Genomic DNA, 16,326 nt, shown 5'->3' with positions numbered 1-16,326 from the left:
GGCCTGCCACCTCAGAGCAGGCCGAGGAAGCCACATGGCTCCAGGGGGCCCAGTCAGGCCGCTTCCTCCTCATTCTTGGGCTGCCTGGCCATTGCCCTCCGTTCTGGGGGGGTGGCAGACAGAAGAAAGCCAGCTGACGTTATAAACGTGCTCCTTTACCCGTCAGGACGACTCCCAAGTCCCCTCTGACCGTCTGGCTGGGTTGAGAAACACTTGTGCATTGAAATGGGGCTCTCAGGGCTGCTTTAAGTTTCCACTCAATCCAGAGAACACACACCCGAAATCCAAATGTCAACTCCAAAACCAGTTCTAGGACTTCTGTATCTTACCTCTTAACTCCTCTCCGGAACTCAAAGAGTTTCTGTCCCTCTGGAATGGAAAACACCCTAATCACGGTCCCCTGTGACAGGTGAAAAAGGAAAGAAAAAAGGATTTTAACCGAGTAATCCCAGCCTTCTGTCTCCTTCACATCACACTGTGAAGGAAACACAAGGGGCGCCACTCACCAGCAGCTTCCACACGCCCCCTGCACGCCAGCAGCACCCCACTCTGCCCACGGGAACATTCCCCGCTTCTACTGCGTACTCAACGTTTATGCTTCTCTTCAAATGCGGCCGCTGTAACTCCCTGCTTGCTCTAAACCCCGATACCCTTGGAGTCAAGTGTGCAACAGTTCTGGTCCTTCTACGTGACGTGAAGTTTAAACTCTCACGAGCCGACCCTGCTGCACATCAGGAAGCATCACCTCACTCGGTGGTCTGAGAGGTTCAAGGACCGCCCCCCCCACCCCCCACCCCGGACAGCCTCTCTTGCTGCTTCAGGTTGAGTTACTGATCAAGGGAACCACTGGCTGAAAATGTTACTTAATGGCCTAAAAACGAGTAAGTCCCAACTTATACATGGTAGGACCAACACTAAGAAAACCCATATGACTCAGACAAAGGAGCGTATGAACGAGCAGTGAGCGGCCCTACTTCCCCGTGTGGGGATGAGCCATTCTCAAGATGCCAGTTTCCTGCCGCTGCCCTGGAGAACGGGGACGTGTGCCTGGAAGGACAGGACTTGAACATCTGAGAGAGTAAGACAGAACAGCCAAGAGAGTGAGCACGAGTAGTGCTTTTGACATCCAGATGTTAAAAGAATACTAACAAGCTACCGTCATAAGACACACACGTAAGAGACTCCCAGGAAAACCTGAAAACAGGTAGTATCTCAAATGTGCGGGGGCAGGAAGAATTACTCAGAGGGTCACCTGACGCCAAATGTGTTTTGGAAGGTTCAAACTCTTTAGTGTGAAAACCATTCTATGATATCTGATGTGTTTATAAATAGTAAAAATAAATAAATAAATAAATAAATAAGCTATAAGCAACCTAATTACAGAACACCAGGAATCGTTTCCTTCTGGAAAACGTTCTTTAAATATAGTGATTCTCTCTGGATAAAAAGATACCAAATGAGTTTGCAATTCTTGAGACTTGAAAAGGAGAAAATAGCACACTCATCTACAACAACAACCACAGCAAAGGTTTTGTCCTCTGTAGTCTAAATTTTCGGATGTAGGAATTTATTTTAATGGCATACCTATTGTGTACTACTACTTAACGGTGAGCTGGTAAGGAGCCTCGCTGTGCCCACTGAACGCAGGATCAAGCATATAGCTGGACACGGCCCAGCGCCCCGCAGGACGGGATGCCGCCAAGGGCTGACCCCACGCACCAAGAGTATTCGGGCTAAAAGCAAATCAGAAGATTGCTCTTCATTGTCCACAAAGCTCCAGTTCTGTTTTTACCGGCCTTGAGGCTCCACAAGATGCTTTAGGGTGCTTCTCTGACCTGATGAGAACTACGGAGACGAGACTTTATTACCCAAGGGGTGACAGAAGCTCACCGCCACTGCCCTAGAAGCGAACAAGGCGACGACGCAATCGTCCAGTGGTGTTAAAAAGCAAAGCCAGGCTTGGAGTCCAAACCTCTGCTGCCACAGCTTGGTGACCCCGAGCAAATGATTAATCTCTCTGAACCCTCAATATGAAATGAGAACACGTGTACCTTGCTGGGGGATGGGATGGGGTCATGAACATAAAAGACCCGTGTCCTTGGCGACTAAGGGAGCCACACATGGCAGCGCTGTTGTTACTGAGACTGGGGGACCCTTGCGGCGGAGTTCAAGTGGACTTTTCTCAAATCTTACGTGGTTGGCTGGCTCAAGGGGAGAGGAGACAGGAGGCAAGCTACCTAGGCTGTTGGTGAGCAAGCATCAAAGCACAGCTGGGCAGCAGGGAACCGCACAGAAGAAGCCGGAACAGGGGAGAACGGGATTAAGGAGACCAGAGGAGCTGCAAAGGAACAAGACGTAGCAGCCAAGCTGGGAAGACAGTGACGCCCCTCCGATGTCAAGAAGGCAGGGGGGGAGAGGCCCAAGCGGAAGGGAGTCGCTCTGTGCGGTGTGGGGAGAACCTTACAACAACCACATCCTTTGAACCCAGAAAGTCTGCTCATTGGAATCTCTTAAGTGAACCGAGAGGCACAAAAAAGATCTGTATGTAAGCCAAACACACTATTATCTATATTCCAAATGTGATCATTCCAATCTAAACAGTAGGAAGAACATAAACGTCCCCACAGGGTGACGTCTCGGTAAAGCACAACCAAGTGCCGTACAGCCGTTAGAAGGGTTTTTAACTCTGCGAAATACGACACACGCAGGGCGAAAGAGGATGTAGGTGATACATTCGGCACGGTCACTGTCTTGTTAAGTGAGCAGACACAGAAGGAAAGGAGAGCGTGCACCGAAACGTGTTCAGACCCACCCTGGGCGGAACCGCGTCCGCTCCTCACTGCCATTCAAGTTCCCTGGCACTGCGCCCGCCAGCGCCGTCTCAGAGGAGGACGTGGGGCGTGTTGCCCCCACACTCCCACCGCAGTCCGGGCGGCTCGTCCCACGGCCGCCATGGGGGCCGCTCTCTGTGCTGGTCTGGGAGCTGGTCGACCCAGAAACCCATCTGGTCGCTCGACTGTGTGAGCGGAACCGAGAAAGTGTGCCAAAGCCCCCAGACCGGGTTCCCGTCGGGCCACGCGGCAGACGTACCTTCTCCGAGGCGGTGGCCAGCTTGGTTCCACTGGCGTCGAATGCCAGCGCCGCCAAAGGACTGTCGTGAGCCGGGATCATGTTCGCAGCTCTCTGGAAGGCAAGACCGACGTGCCGTGGCCGCCGCGCGGCGAGACCACACTCCCCGCCTCCCCCGTCACGAGGCTGAAGCGCTGACTGGCTGGGCCTCCGACACCACGCCAGCTGACACCAAGGCCACGTCCACCTGATTTACTGGGGGTGGGGCCCGAGGCAGGGCTGCTCCAAGCGGGCCGTCCGCGAAGTGGCTACAGTTCCCTCCAGCCCTTCCAGCGGCCAGTCTGCCCGAGCTCAGCACTGCGGGCGTGACCACGGGGATCCATCTGCAGGGAGAGGTCACCCGGACCCGCTGTGCCCCCAGGAAGGCGGCAGTGAAACCGCAGGGCCGAGCCACAGAAACGAGGAGGCTGAAGGCTCCCCGGCACCCGGTTCGGGGACGAGGACGTTCGAGCGAGTGACCCCAGCACAAAAGGAGCCTCACCAAGTTGATGGTGTCGAAGACCTGCACCTCTCCGATGGTCGCACTGCCCGGGTACGCCAAGTAACAGTTGTCGTTGTTTATCGACAACGCACACAGGCCTGTGGTAACACACGGAGGCCCAGGAGAGTAAGGACGAGAGGGTTTTCTGTTCCGCTGTTAGACAGAAGCTGGCATTTACGTAACAAAGAACGCAGACAGCAAAGGGGACCCTGAGCCACCCTGAGCCAGCCCTGGCGGCTGCCGAACGGGCTTGCTTCTAGCGCCACAGCCCCAACCACCTCCTTCAGTGACAAGATTATGAAAACAGACTGAAGGCCTCTGCTTGAAACCGATCAGTAACCTCAGAACTGGAAGCCGACGAAACCAATGGTTTACGTGGTCACAAGCCCAGCAGCAGAGGGAAAGCAGCTTGGTTTAAGATCACTACTTTCCAAAGCGGTCTATCTGGGTAGAAGCTATATGGACAAAATGGCTAATCTTTAAAAGGCAGAACCAAGGGCACTTGGGTGGCTCAGCCGGTTGGGCGTCTGACTCTTGATTTCAGCTCAGGTCGTGATCCCAGGGTTGTGGGATCAAGTCCCGCACGGGACTCAGCACTGAGCGTGGAGCCGGCTTAGGAGTCTCTCCCTCTTTTCCTCTGCCCACCACCCGCACCCCCTCCCCCCAACGTGCACACACACTCTCTCTAAAATAAAATCAAAATAAGTGAGAGGCAGAATCAGGCAATGACACTTTCTTCCCGCAACTCGTTTACCTGCAGGGTTCGGAGGGGTCTCCCTGATTGTGTGCAGTACCTTCATGTCCCGGATGTTGTGTATGTAGAGAGATTCCTCCAGGCACACTATCAGCCGCTAGGGAAGGGACGCAACAGAAAACCAAAAATAAAGACACAACACAATGCTTGCTCCCCAGTCTTAACCGCCTCCTGGATACGGAGGCTCCCTGTTCCTTCCGGAACACCAGGCGGACTGGACGCTCGCGGCACAGAGGACGTTGGCCGTTGACCGGGCGGCTTTGTTCCTCATTTACCACTCGTGTGACGTCCAAAGCCAGCAGTGCCTGCTCCCGTGACCATTTCTGCCGACTGTACCAGGACCTCTAACCGTGAGATTTAATTCACTATTACAGACACTGGTGAACTACAGCTAAGAAGAGTTCATTTTGTGTTTTTGGTTTTTGTTTGGCTCACTCCTCCCCTCGTGAAAAGCAGAGCAGGTGCCTTGGACAGGTCTGGGAAAGGTCAGCTGCTTTCAAAAACCCATGCTGGGGGCGCCTGGATGGCTCAGTCAGTTGAGCGGCCAACACGTGATTTTGGAACAGGTCGTGGATCAAGCCCCGTGTCAGGCTCTGTGCCGAGCATGGAGCCTGCGTGAGATTCTCTCTCCATCCCCCCTTTTGCCCCCTTCCCCGGCTCGTGCGTGTGCACATGTTCTCTTAAAAAAAAAAAAAAGAGGGGCGCCTGGGTGGCGCAGTCGGTTAAGCGTCCGACTTCAGCCAGGTCACGATCTCGCGGTCCGTGAGTTCGAGCCCCGCGTCAGGCTCTGTCTGGGCTGATGGCTCAGAGCCTGGAGCCTGTTTCCGATTCTGCGTCTCCCTCTCTCTCTGCCCCTCCCCCGTTCATGCTCTGTCTCTCTCTGTCCCAAAAATAAATAAAAAACGTTGAAAAAAAGATTTAAAAAAAAAAAAAAACAAAAGAAAAAAAAAAACAAAAAACAGAAATAAAGCATGAATAAATGAATAAAGCATGGCAAAACGAGAATAAAAGCCTAGGGTTCCGTTTTTTTTTGTTTTTTTTTTTTAACGTTTGCGAGATGAGGAGCAAGAGTGAGTGAGCGAGAGAGAGAAAGAGAGAGAGAGCACACTCGTATGGGAGGGACAGAGAGAGAGGGAGACACAGAGAATCCCAAGCAGGTTCCATGCTGCCAGCAAAGAGCCCGACACGGGGCTCAAAGTGACGAACCGTGAGATTATGACCCGAGTTGTAATCAAGAGTTGCTTAACTAAGTGAGCCACCCAGGTGCCATATCTATCGATCTATCTGGAGCAGGGGTGGGGGCGGAGGGCAGGGATAGAGACACAGAGGGAATTCCAAGCAGGCTCCGCCCTGTCAGTGCAGAGCCCCACACTGGGCTCCATCCCTTGAGATCAAGACTTGAGCAGAAACCAAGACTTGGAGGCTTAACCGACTGAGCCACTCAGGTGCCCCAAAAGCCTAGGGGTTTTTAAAAGCACGAAAACTCACTGTGCGCTCTCATTATTTTGCAGGTGCAGTTCACACCCCGCTCTGAGGAGAATGACTGCTTGCAGCTGATGCGCCAAGGGACGATTCACACAAGGAAGACGGCCCGGCTCGCACAGCAGCTGGTGCGGGCACGGACCCTTGTATGTTTTAGGTTCAAAAGCGTTCAACAGGTCACGCCTTACAATCCCCCACTCTGACCCACTTCCGCAGATCACAGCCCCCCTCCCAGTCTGAATCGCACCAGCGCGCCCCCGGTGCAACCACTCCACCCGGTCGGACGCCGCAGACCCCGGCGCGGCGACGTGCGCTCTGCACCGGGCAACGTCCGCTCTGCACCGGGCAACGTCGACAGCTTTCCCTGCGAGGAATACGTGGTTGTCGCGGAAAAGCTGACGGATCTTCAGGACGGTGCTGCGTTTCGTAGGGAAGTGAAAGCCATGAGGTGGTCTCACGAAACAAGCTCCGGTGCCAGCCGCCGAGCGCATACTCTGGGCCAGATGTTTTTGGGAGTGTGGGGAAGACAGGAAGTTTAAAAGAGAAAAAAGAAGAAAAAAGGAAAAGACGCCCACAGATGTATTTTTTAAGTAGCATCCGTGAAAGTGAAAGGAGGGACGAAAACCCTGACGCCACTCGACGGCCGAGTGCGCATTCAGGGGAGCGCTAGGCTTGTGTCCTGACGAGAGTAGAAGTTCACCCGGCGGAGCCCGAGAACGTGCGCGGGGACGGTGTGCTCGGAGCAGAACCGGCGAGGAGACGGGGCTGCATCGGGGAGGCGGCCCGGGGCGAGCAGGACCAGGGCCCGGGGCTGGGGCCCGGGAGCGCCAGCCCTCCCAGGCCCCGGGGGAGACCGGGTGGCGGCAGGGCCGGCTGGAAGCTGCGCGGGAGCGGCGGGGCGCCTGGCGGCCCGGGCGCGGTGTCGCTCACCTGCCTGTTGAGTTTCACGGCCAGTATGGTGTTCGAGTAGCTGTAGTTGCAGATCTCGGTGCCTTTCTTGAAGTGGCAAACTTTCAGCTTCCTCGGGGCTTTGAGGCTAACGATGGCCACCAGGCTGCTGGAGAACAATCTTTCTACGATGCACACATCTTCGGTGTCAGCTGAAAGTACAAAACACACACGCGTACGTATTGGTCGCGACGGGCGCGGTCTGCTCACACACGCGGATGCACGTCGAGGCGCACACGCACGACCAGTGGAGCACCGCGGGCTCACAACGGTGGTCGTGTGGCGACGGGACGGGACCGCGGGGACGGTCCCAGAACACGGCGGAGTGGGAAGATGAGCTCGGGGACAGACTACCCCCCCGGGTCCGCCCCCCTCCCCCCAGGGGGCCCTTCTCGCTCCTCTCTCACACCATCCTGCTCACTCCCGCCCCACGGCGGCTCACGGCCGGCTCCCCGGGCACACCCCGGACACACCCCGGAACGTGAGCTCCCATGAGGACAGAGGCTTCACGTCCCCGCTCGCAGCTGTGGTCCTGGAACTTCGCCTCCAGTGCCTGACAGGCGATGGGCCCCGAATAACCGACCTCTAGAGGACTCGATCTTTCTCAGTCTCATCTCCTCACACGTGGGCTGGGGACCACGGCTCCTCCGTGGAACTGTCGGGGGGCAGGGGGCCTGCAGGTACCGGCCCGCAGCCGGCGCTCTACACCGTTACCTGCCTGCGCCCACTTCAAGTGGGGACACCCCCCACCCACAAGGTGATGTTAGAAGTAAGCGCACACGTCCTGCACAGAAAGCAGCAGATGCAACGGACCCTCCACAGATACTACCTCACACCCACCCCATCTCCGCTAATGCCCACATGGACCCCAGTCTCTATTTCTGCGCTTGTTTTCTTAGTAAATCCCCGGGTCGGTTCAGATCTAGGAGCAACGAGAATCCTGGACCGTAGAAAAATCACAGAAGCAGCAATCCCCACTATTTCCACGGGCGGCCTGTCTGTGTCTGTCGGGATGCGGCTGCGGCGGGTGCTTCGAGCTCGTACCCGTCCATCGAGCCAGCGGCGACCCGGGACCTACCTCTCTGGACCTGAGCGGGGCACCCAGAACAGAGATAACCTGACAGGCGCGGCCCGGGGGACCCGGAAGTCCTGGCTATCTGAAACCTCAGCGATGTTTCCACTGTAACGAAGATGCCCTTAGGCGAAAATTCACACAGAACACAAAATACAAAGTTACCCGAAAGGACTCCTCTCCATTAGCTCTGACGCTGGATTTAAATGGTGTAACAAAGGCACACTTAAGTTTAGAAACCCAACTACTAGAAAAAATGAAAGAATAAGTTCCAAGGGCCCCTTTATGAAGACACACTATTTCCAGGAAAGCGCTTGGAATCAATCATTTCCATACGGATGCGACGGCCCAACGTGCTCAGCACGACCAGGCGCTAACAGACCCGGCGGCGGCCAGAGCCACGTGTGTGCAAAGTGACGTCGTACATGCCTGTGGGGGGAACTACAGGCTCTTATGACTTAGAATAGAATAGGCAGTGGAATCGAGTGCCCGATTCGCAGTCCCTTTTACCCAGAACATCACTTCTTTCCCACAGCAGCGGGCTAACCTTTATGCAAACAGAGCAGGGGTCCGTCCGCAGCTCGGAGAAGCTGCCGATCCCATCCAGGACCCGACTCTCAAGTGGAGGGCAGAATCAAGAGAGGTCGCGCGGCCGCGCAGGCAGGACGGGCATGGGGTGTCTGTACCGACGGACGCGGCCTGGCACACGGCGAGGGCTCAGTCACCAGGCCGACCAAACTCAGACGAGACCCATCCGAAGCCAGAATGTGATCGTGTGCAGCAAGAACTTCCTTCAGGGCCCAACACTTGAGTTCTCTGAGCAGCCCCTTCCCTCTGGAAATTGGCGGGGACGCCGCGTTAGGACCACAAGCCTGCTTGGTGAGCAGACGGTCCGCTGGGCCAGGAGGAGCTGGGAGGGCGCCTGGCGCCACACTTGCTGTGCAACGTGTTCCGGCCCGGGGGCCAAGGGTGCTCCCTCCATCACTGTCCAACGTCTCCCTCTCCAGGCTCCCCCCACCAGTTTCCCTGCTCCTTCTTCGGGATTCAGGGACTGTCTGGGGCGCATCTAATTGCGTTCTCTACTTCTCCCTTTGGCGGTTATCACGTTACCACTGGCCATCTGGTGGTGTCCCCCGCCAGCTCGGGCAGTACCCCCAGGTCTGGCACCGCCCGGCACAAGTGCAGCCGGTTTTACATTTGTTGGATGATTGAAAATAGGCCTAGGATTAGATTTTGGGTTGTTTCTCAAACCTTTCAAAACACCACCAAACAAAACACAAAAATCTCTCGAGTTGGGTCATATCTAAAAAATGGGCTAATCTTACCCGTGACATCTGCTTCAGTGGTGAAGTGGTCCACCCCCAAGAGCTACATCTAAGGGCCAAAACTCCTTGGTAATGTCCAAGCGCATTCACGCTAACCTAAGCACAGGGCGAGCGCTCCCCCGCAGTACGTACCGGGGGTGGATGCCAGGGACCGGGAGAGGCAGGCCCCTCAGGAAAATCAGACTGTAGTCTCGATTCTGTTGTTTACTAGTTACAAGACCTGGTACCCGTTTCTTCCATGATGAAGTTAAAAGCTGGAGCCTCAGCTTTATTAATTGTAGGACAGGGAAATAGTGAAGAGAAGTTGGCATCCGCAATACCGACTTCTTATTAAACAAGTAAATATTGAGGCACCTGGGAGGCTCAGTCAGTTAAGCGTCCGACTCTAGATTGCAGCTCAGGTCATGATCCCAGGGTTGTGGGATCGAGCCCCGTGTCGGGCGGGCTCTGCGCTGAGCCTGGATGGAGCCTGCTTGGGATTCTCTCTCTCTCCCCCTCTCTCTCTGCCCCTCCCCTTGCTTGTGCACTCTTTCTCTTTAAGATGAAACAAACAAAAAAACCCCACAAAACTTACTATTAACTTACTATTATTCTGTGTTTGTAAATTTGCCTGGTTGCTCGAGTTTCTGCGTCACCACCCCCCCGCCAAATGAATACTCGTGGTCCCTGCACAGCCATCCTAGACATGCACAGAGGGGCCAGAAAACGTGGACGTGACTGACCCAACACCCCCAGTGGAGGCTGGACGAGGTGACATGCTGCCTTCTTGTTTTCAGCTCATTCTGTGAACCACTGTCCTTCTCATGGTCTATGTTCTCGTATTTTGTGCTTTTGGTTGGTGATGTCACTGTTTAAAATGGTCCCCAACCACAGTGCTGGCTGGTGCTCCCAAGGGCAAGGAGACTGTGATTGCCTTCCGGAGAATCACGTTTGTCAGATAAGCTTTGTTTAGCACGAGTTACAGTGTTGTTTGTTGTGAGTTCACTGTTGACAAATCAACAATACATATTAAGGTAAGATGCCTTTAAACAGAACCTCCCATAAAACAAGATCGTGTGTTCATTAGCTGATGACAACATGGTGACCAGAGCTGCACGGGAGCCTAGCCCCGGGAGTGATCGTTGGATATTCACGGCGTATTTCCAGAACATGACCACAATGGGAACTGACTGTACTTCCCTTCGAAGAATGGATTTTCACTCCTGTCTGACACAACCTTACTGACTTCACCCATTCCACACGCACGATGAGATGCGGGCCACGAGCTGTCCAAGGCCCCGAGGACGGAGCAGGGAACAGGAGCAGGCAGCACCCCACGTGGCGCGGAGGCCGAGGAGAGGCAGGCCCAGGGCCCCGGGCGGCACGGAGACAGCTGAAAGTCAGGCAGAGGAAGAGAGCCAGTGAAGGAGACCGAGTAAGAGACAGTGAAGGAGACCAAGTGGCAGCGGCCGTACGACCCGGGGGACGAGGCTGCAGGAAAGCGGCAGCAACCGCGGCCGGCCGGCGCTACCAGAGGCGGAGGTGAAATGAGAAGTAGTCACTCGCTCTGGGCCCAGGGATGCTATTTGGTGATCTTGACCGATTTTGATGGGGAAGTGGAGGCAGCAGGAAATGTGGGAGGGAGGGAGGAGGCGGAGGGGCGCGGGGAGGACAGTGGCTGCAGGCTCACCCGCAGGGGCCTAGCGGTCAGGCCACGCCCCTGTTTTGAAATAAAGGAGCCACGGGATCTATTAACAGAGAGACTGAGGACGCAGTCAAGCCAGGATAAATGGAGGAAAGAACTACTTAAAACCTGGAAGGTGGACCGTGACAGAAGAAAGGTCATACAAGACAGACCCAGAGCTAACACCACACTCAAAGGTCAAAAACTGGAAGCTTTTTCCTCCGAGTTCAGGAACGAGACAGCGATGTCCTTTCTCACCACTTTTCTTCAACAGGGCGCTGGAAGTCCCAGCCACGGCCACAGGAAAGAAGAAAGAAAAGGAAGCAAGAATATCCGATGGAGGAAAAGAGCCTCTTCAATAAACGTGTCGGGAGAACCGGACGGCAACATGTGAAAGAATGAAACTGGACCAAGTCCTCACCCCATACACAAAAATAAACTCGAAACAGATCAAAGATTGAAATGTGAGACCTGAAACCATAAAGCTCCTTAAAGAAAACACAAGCAGCGAGCTCTTCTGACCTCAACTTTGGCAACGTGTTTCTACACGTGTCTCCTCAGGGAAGCAAGACAAAAGCACAAATAAACTACTGGAACTGCACCGAAATAAAAAGCTTCTGCGCGGCAAAGGACATCATCAACAATATGAAACGGCAACCTACTGAATGGGGGAAGATATTGGCAAATGAGATACCCGATAACAAGTTAATATCCAAAATATGTATAAATAAAAAAACTCAGCTAAACACCAAAAAACCCCAATAATCTGATTTTTAAATGGGCAAAGGACCTGAATAAACATATTTCCAAAGAAGGCAGACAGATGGCCAACAGACACATGAAAAGATGCTCGACATCACTCATCATCAGGGCAATCCAAATTAAAACCACAAGAAGATACCTCTCACACGAGTCAGAATGGCTAGTACCAAAAAGAAGTAACAAATGTTGGCCAGGCTGCGGAGGAAAGGGAACCCTGGGGCACTGGTGGTGGGAGTGGAAACTGGTACAGCCATTTGGAAAACAGTATGGAGGCTCCTCACAAAATTAAAAATGGAAATACCATCCGATCCAGGAATCCCACTACTGGCTATTTACCCAAAGAAAATGAAGACACTACTTTGAAAAGATGCACGCATCCCTAGGCTTACTGCAGCACTGTTTACAAAAGCCAAGATATGGAAGCAATCCAAGCGTCCGTTGATGAATGAATGGATGGATAAAGAAGACGTGTACACACATATGTACATATGTACACACACACACACACACAGAGGAATATTATTCAGCAGTGAAAAAAAGAATGAGATCTTGCCATTTGCAACAACATGGATGCACCTAGAAAGTTTTGTCCTAAATGAACTAAAGACAGAGAAATATGAATACCACGGGGTTCCAGTTCCTATGTGGAATCTAAAAGAAACACACACAGAAACAGACTCCTAAGTACAGGGAACAAAGTGGTGGCCGACAAAGGGGAGAGAGGTGGGAGGATGGGCAAAGGTGGGTGGAGGGGAGTAGGAGGCACCGGCTACTAGTTGTGGCGCGAGTAAGTCACGAGGATGGAAGGAACAGCACGGCGAACGTAGTCCGTGGTGCTGCCGCAGCACCGTGTGGTGGCAGATGGCAGCCACGCTTGCGGTGAGCACAGCATCATGCAGAGGTGCTGAAACCCTAGGTTTTACGCCTGCAACGAACGTAACGTTGTGTCAACTCTATTTCAACTGGAAAAAAAAAGGTAGGTCAGGAGATAGATAAAAACAAAGATACGCAGGTACAAATCATTGCCGTGCTAGCAGCATTTCCCAGTTTGGAGAGAAAAGTCTGTCCTGGTTGTCCAGGAGACTGCCTACTGACACAATCTCCCTGGGATCTGTTAAGAGCTCCGCTGGCCTTGTGCAGAGCAGCGGTACTCATGGGATTCTAACACAAGGGGTCCTCATGCCTCTCCATGTGACCAAGTGTTTTCTGAAGGCCTTAGGAAAGGGGAAGGGAAGACACATCCAAACTGGAAAGGAAGAAGTAAAATTGTCACTCTTTGCAGATGACATGATACTGTGAATGGAAAAACCTGAAGACTCCACCAAACCACTATTGGAACTTACAAGCGAACTCCGGAGTCACAGGAGACAAAATGAACATATGGAAATCAGTTATGTTTTATACACTAATAATGAGCTATCAGAAAAAGAAATTAAGAAAACAATCCCGTTTACGATTGCATCAAAGACTATCAAAATACCTAGGATTTTTTTTTTTTTTTTTTTTACACAGAGAGTGAGAGAGCATGAGCAGGGAAGGGGGCACAGGGAGAGAGAGAGAGAGAGAGAGAGAGAGAGAATATTAAGCTGAGTGTGGAGCCTGACGCAGGGCTCGATCCCACGACCCCTGGGATCGTGAATTAACTAGGAATAAATTTATCTGACATGGTGAAAGAACTGTACTCTGAAAACTGTAATGATGAGAGAAATCGGAGAAGACACAAATAAGTGGCAAGATATTCCATGTTCACAGATTGGAAGAATTAATATTGTTAAAAGGTCCATACTATCTAATGCAATCCAGAGTGTCAACATAATCCCTGTCAAAATATCAATGGCATTTTTCACAAAACTAAAGAATCCTAAAATTTGAACAGAACCACAAAAGATTCTGCATGGCCAAAGCAATCTTCAGAAAGGACAAGTAGGCTGGAATTATGCTCTCTGATTTCGAACTACACTACAAGACTACAGGAAAACATTATGACACTGGCACGAAAACAGACACACAGATCAATAGAACAGACCCTGAGAAAAATCTCATGCATGTACGGTCAACTGATCTATGACAAAGGAGGCAAGATATACGGTGGGGAAATGACAGTCTCTCCAATAAATGGTGCTGGGAAAAGTGGACAGATACATGTGAAAGAATGAAACTGGATCACTTTCTCACACCATACAGGAAAGAATTAAAAATGGATTAAAGAATGTAACAGTGGAAACCATGAAACTCCTAGAAGACACCGCAGGCAGTAAACACGTTGACATAGGTTTCAGCAACATTTTCCCGGACCAGTCTCCTCGCGCGAGGGAAACAAAAGCCAAAATAAACACACGGGATTATAGCAAACTAAAATGCTTTTGCACAGCCAATGAAATCATTGACAAAATGAAAATGCTACTTACTAAATGGGAGAAGACATGTGTAAATCATATATCAGATAACGGGCCAATATCCAAAGTCTATTTAAAAAACTTACGTAACAACACCGAAAAACCAAATACCCCAATTAAAAAATGGGTAGAAGACCAGAACAGACATTTTTCCAAAGACATACAGATGGCCCACAGGCACACGAAGATGCTCAGCATTACTGATCAGTAGGGAAATCCAAATCAAAAAACAGGGAGGTATCTGTCAGATTTACTATTAACAAAAACACAAAAAATAACAAAGCGTTGGCAAGGATGTGGAAAAAAGAGAACCTTCGTACACTGTTGGTGGGAATGTAAATCAGTGCAGCCACTCTGGAAAGTATGGCGGTCCTGCAAGAGATTAAAACAGGACTACCGTATGACCCAGCAATTCCAAGTGTGGATACTTCTCTTCAAACAAACAAACAAACACACAAAAACAACCCAAAACACCAATCCACACAGACGTATGCACTCCTATGTTCACTGCAGCACTGTTTACAATAGCCAAGATCTGAAAGCAGCCTAAGTGCCCATCAACGGATGAAGGCATAAAGATGTGCATACACGCACGGACAGGGGAGTATTAGCCACAAAAACAAATGAAATCTTACCATCTGTGACACGAATGGACCTAGGCTAAATGAAATAGGTCAGAGAAAGACAAATACCGTACGATTTCACTTGTACGTAGAATTAAAAAACAAAAACAAAAAACAGAACAAACAAAACAGAAACAGACTCACAGATACAGGAAACAAATTGATAGTTACCAGAGGGGGAAGGAGTGGGTGGGCAAAATAGGTGAAGGGGATTAAGAGGTACAAACTTCCAGTTACAAAATAAGTAAGTCATGGGGATGTGACGTACAGCACAGGGAATACGGCCGGTAATACCGTAATAACTCTGCACGGTGACAGATGGCAAATGGACTTACCGTGGGGATCATTTCATAATGTATACAAATGCTGCCCCGCTATGATGTGCAGCTGAAGGTAATACGATATCGTACGTCAATTACACTTCAAAAAAAAACTGGCAGGGGCGCAAGGGTGGCTCATTGAGCATGTGACTTGGGCTCTGTCCCCACTCTGTCAGCACAGAGCTCGTGTCAGATCCTCTGTTCCCCCCGACCCTCTCTGCACCTCCCCCACTCACATTCTCTCTCTCTCTCACAAACAAAGAAAACACGAAATAAACTTGGAAGGTGGTGAGATCCACTAAGAGGGCTGGTTTTAACAAGACGGGAATCCCTGCTTTGCCATCTGAACAGGCGGGAGATGGGAAGACGGGAGGGTTGCAGGCAGACAGACCATCAGCTGAAGGTCAGATGAGGGAAGTCCGTGCTCAAAGTACCGGTTTATCTTTGAAGCGTGAGCAGTGGTTAGGAGCTTTGAGGGCCATAGTGGTGGGAAGTTTAATGAGTGAAAACAGCCGGAAACAACCATCTCAGAGGGCAAGCAAATACAGTTATTAGAAAAATGCAGGACCATCAGTCTCCACCTGAGGCTGTGATAATAAATGCAAGTTCAACTAGTCAGAGGAAAAGTACATCAATTCAATAGATGCAGGAAAAGCGTGACAAAATTCAATGCTTATTCATGGTAAAAACTTAGAAACTTGAGACAAGGAAGAAACTTCTTCAATCAATAAAGGACATTTATGAAAAATCTACAGCCATACTTAATGGTGAAAATACTGAATTCTTCCTTTTAAACCTGGAAACAAGGCAAGAATGCCAATTCTCCTCACTTTGTACTAGAGATTTTACACATTGCAATAAGGCAAGAAAATGAAGGGGGAAAAAAAGGCAAAAGGACCAGAAAGACGTCAAACTATTTCTATTGCAATTATAAGGCATCTACAAAGCAACTATTAGAACTAATGAGTAAATTCAGCAAAGTCACGGGATACAAGGTTAAAATACAAAAGTCAACTGTATTTTTACAGACTAGCCCCAAACAAATGAAAAATGAAAAAAATCCATTTACAACATTGTCAAAACCCAAAATATGAGTAATAAATTTTAAAAAGATACATGACCTCCATGCTAAAACCCACAGAACATCACTAAGAGAAAAGATAAAGAAAATTAAGAAAATTAAAAATAAATGAAGATCTATATAAACGGAGAGCTACACCATGTTTATGGATTGGAATACTCGATATTAAGATACCAATTATCCTCAAATTGACCTCTAGGTCCAATGCAGTCCTAAGCAGGATCCCAGGTGACTTTTTTGTAGACAATGACCAACTGACTTTAAACCAGAAAGGCAAACTATCTAGAATA

General features: G+C 50.8%; 1 protein-coding gene across 1 annotated transcript in view; it reads right to left on the bottom strand.

The window, feature by feature from the left end:
* Positions 1-16,326, bottom strand: part of WIPI2 (WD repeat domain, phosphoinositide interacting 2) — a 42,499-nt gene that overhangs the window by 9,790 nt on the left and 16,383 nt on the right. The window contains exons 3-7 of the mRNA XM_042971018.1: positions 6,777-6,946; positions 4,365-4,461; positions 3,611-3,708; positions 3,091-3,183; positions 330-400 (exon numbers count right to left, since the gene is read on the bottom strand). Coding sequence (XP_042826952.1) covers positions 330-400; positions 3,091-3,183; positions 3,611-3,708; positions 4,365-4,461; positions 6,777-6,946 — 529 coding nt within the window. The remainder of the gene's footprint in view (positions 1-329; positions 401-3,090; positions 3,184-3,610; positions 3,709-4,364; positions 4,462-6,776; positions 6,947-16,326) is intronic.

This window comes from Panthera tigris, chromosome E3 (genome assembly GCF_018350195.1).
Source record: "Panthera tigris isolate Pti1 chromosome E3, P.tigris_Pti1_mat1.1, whole genome shotgun sequence".
NCBI classification, from domain to species: domain Eukaryota; kingdom Metazoa; phylum Chordata; class Mammalia; order Carnivora; family Felidae; genus Panthera; species Panthera tigris.
The sequence above is the reverse complement of the archived record's forward strand: the minus strand, read 5'-3'. Positions and strand labels throughout refer to the sequence as shown.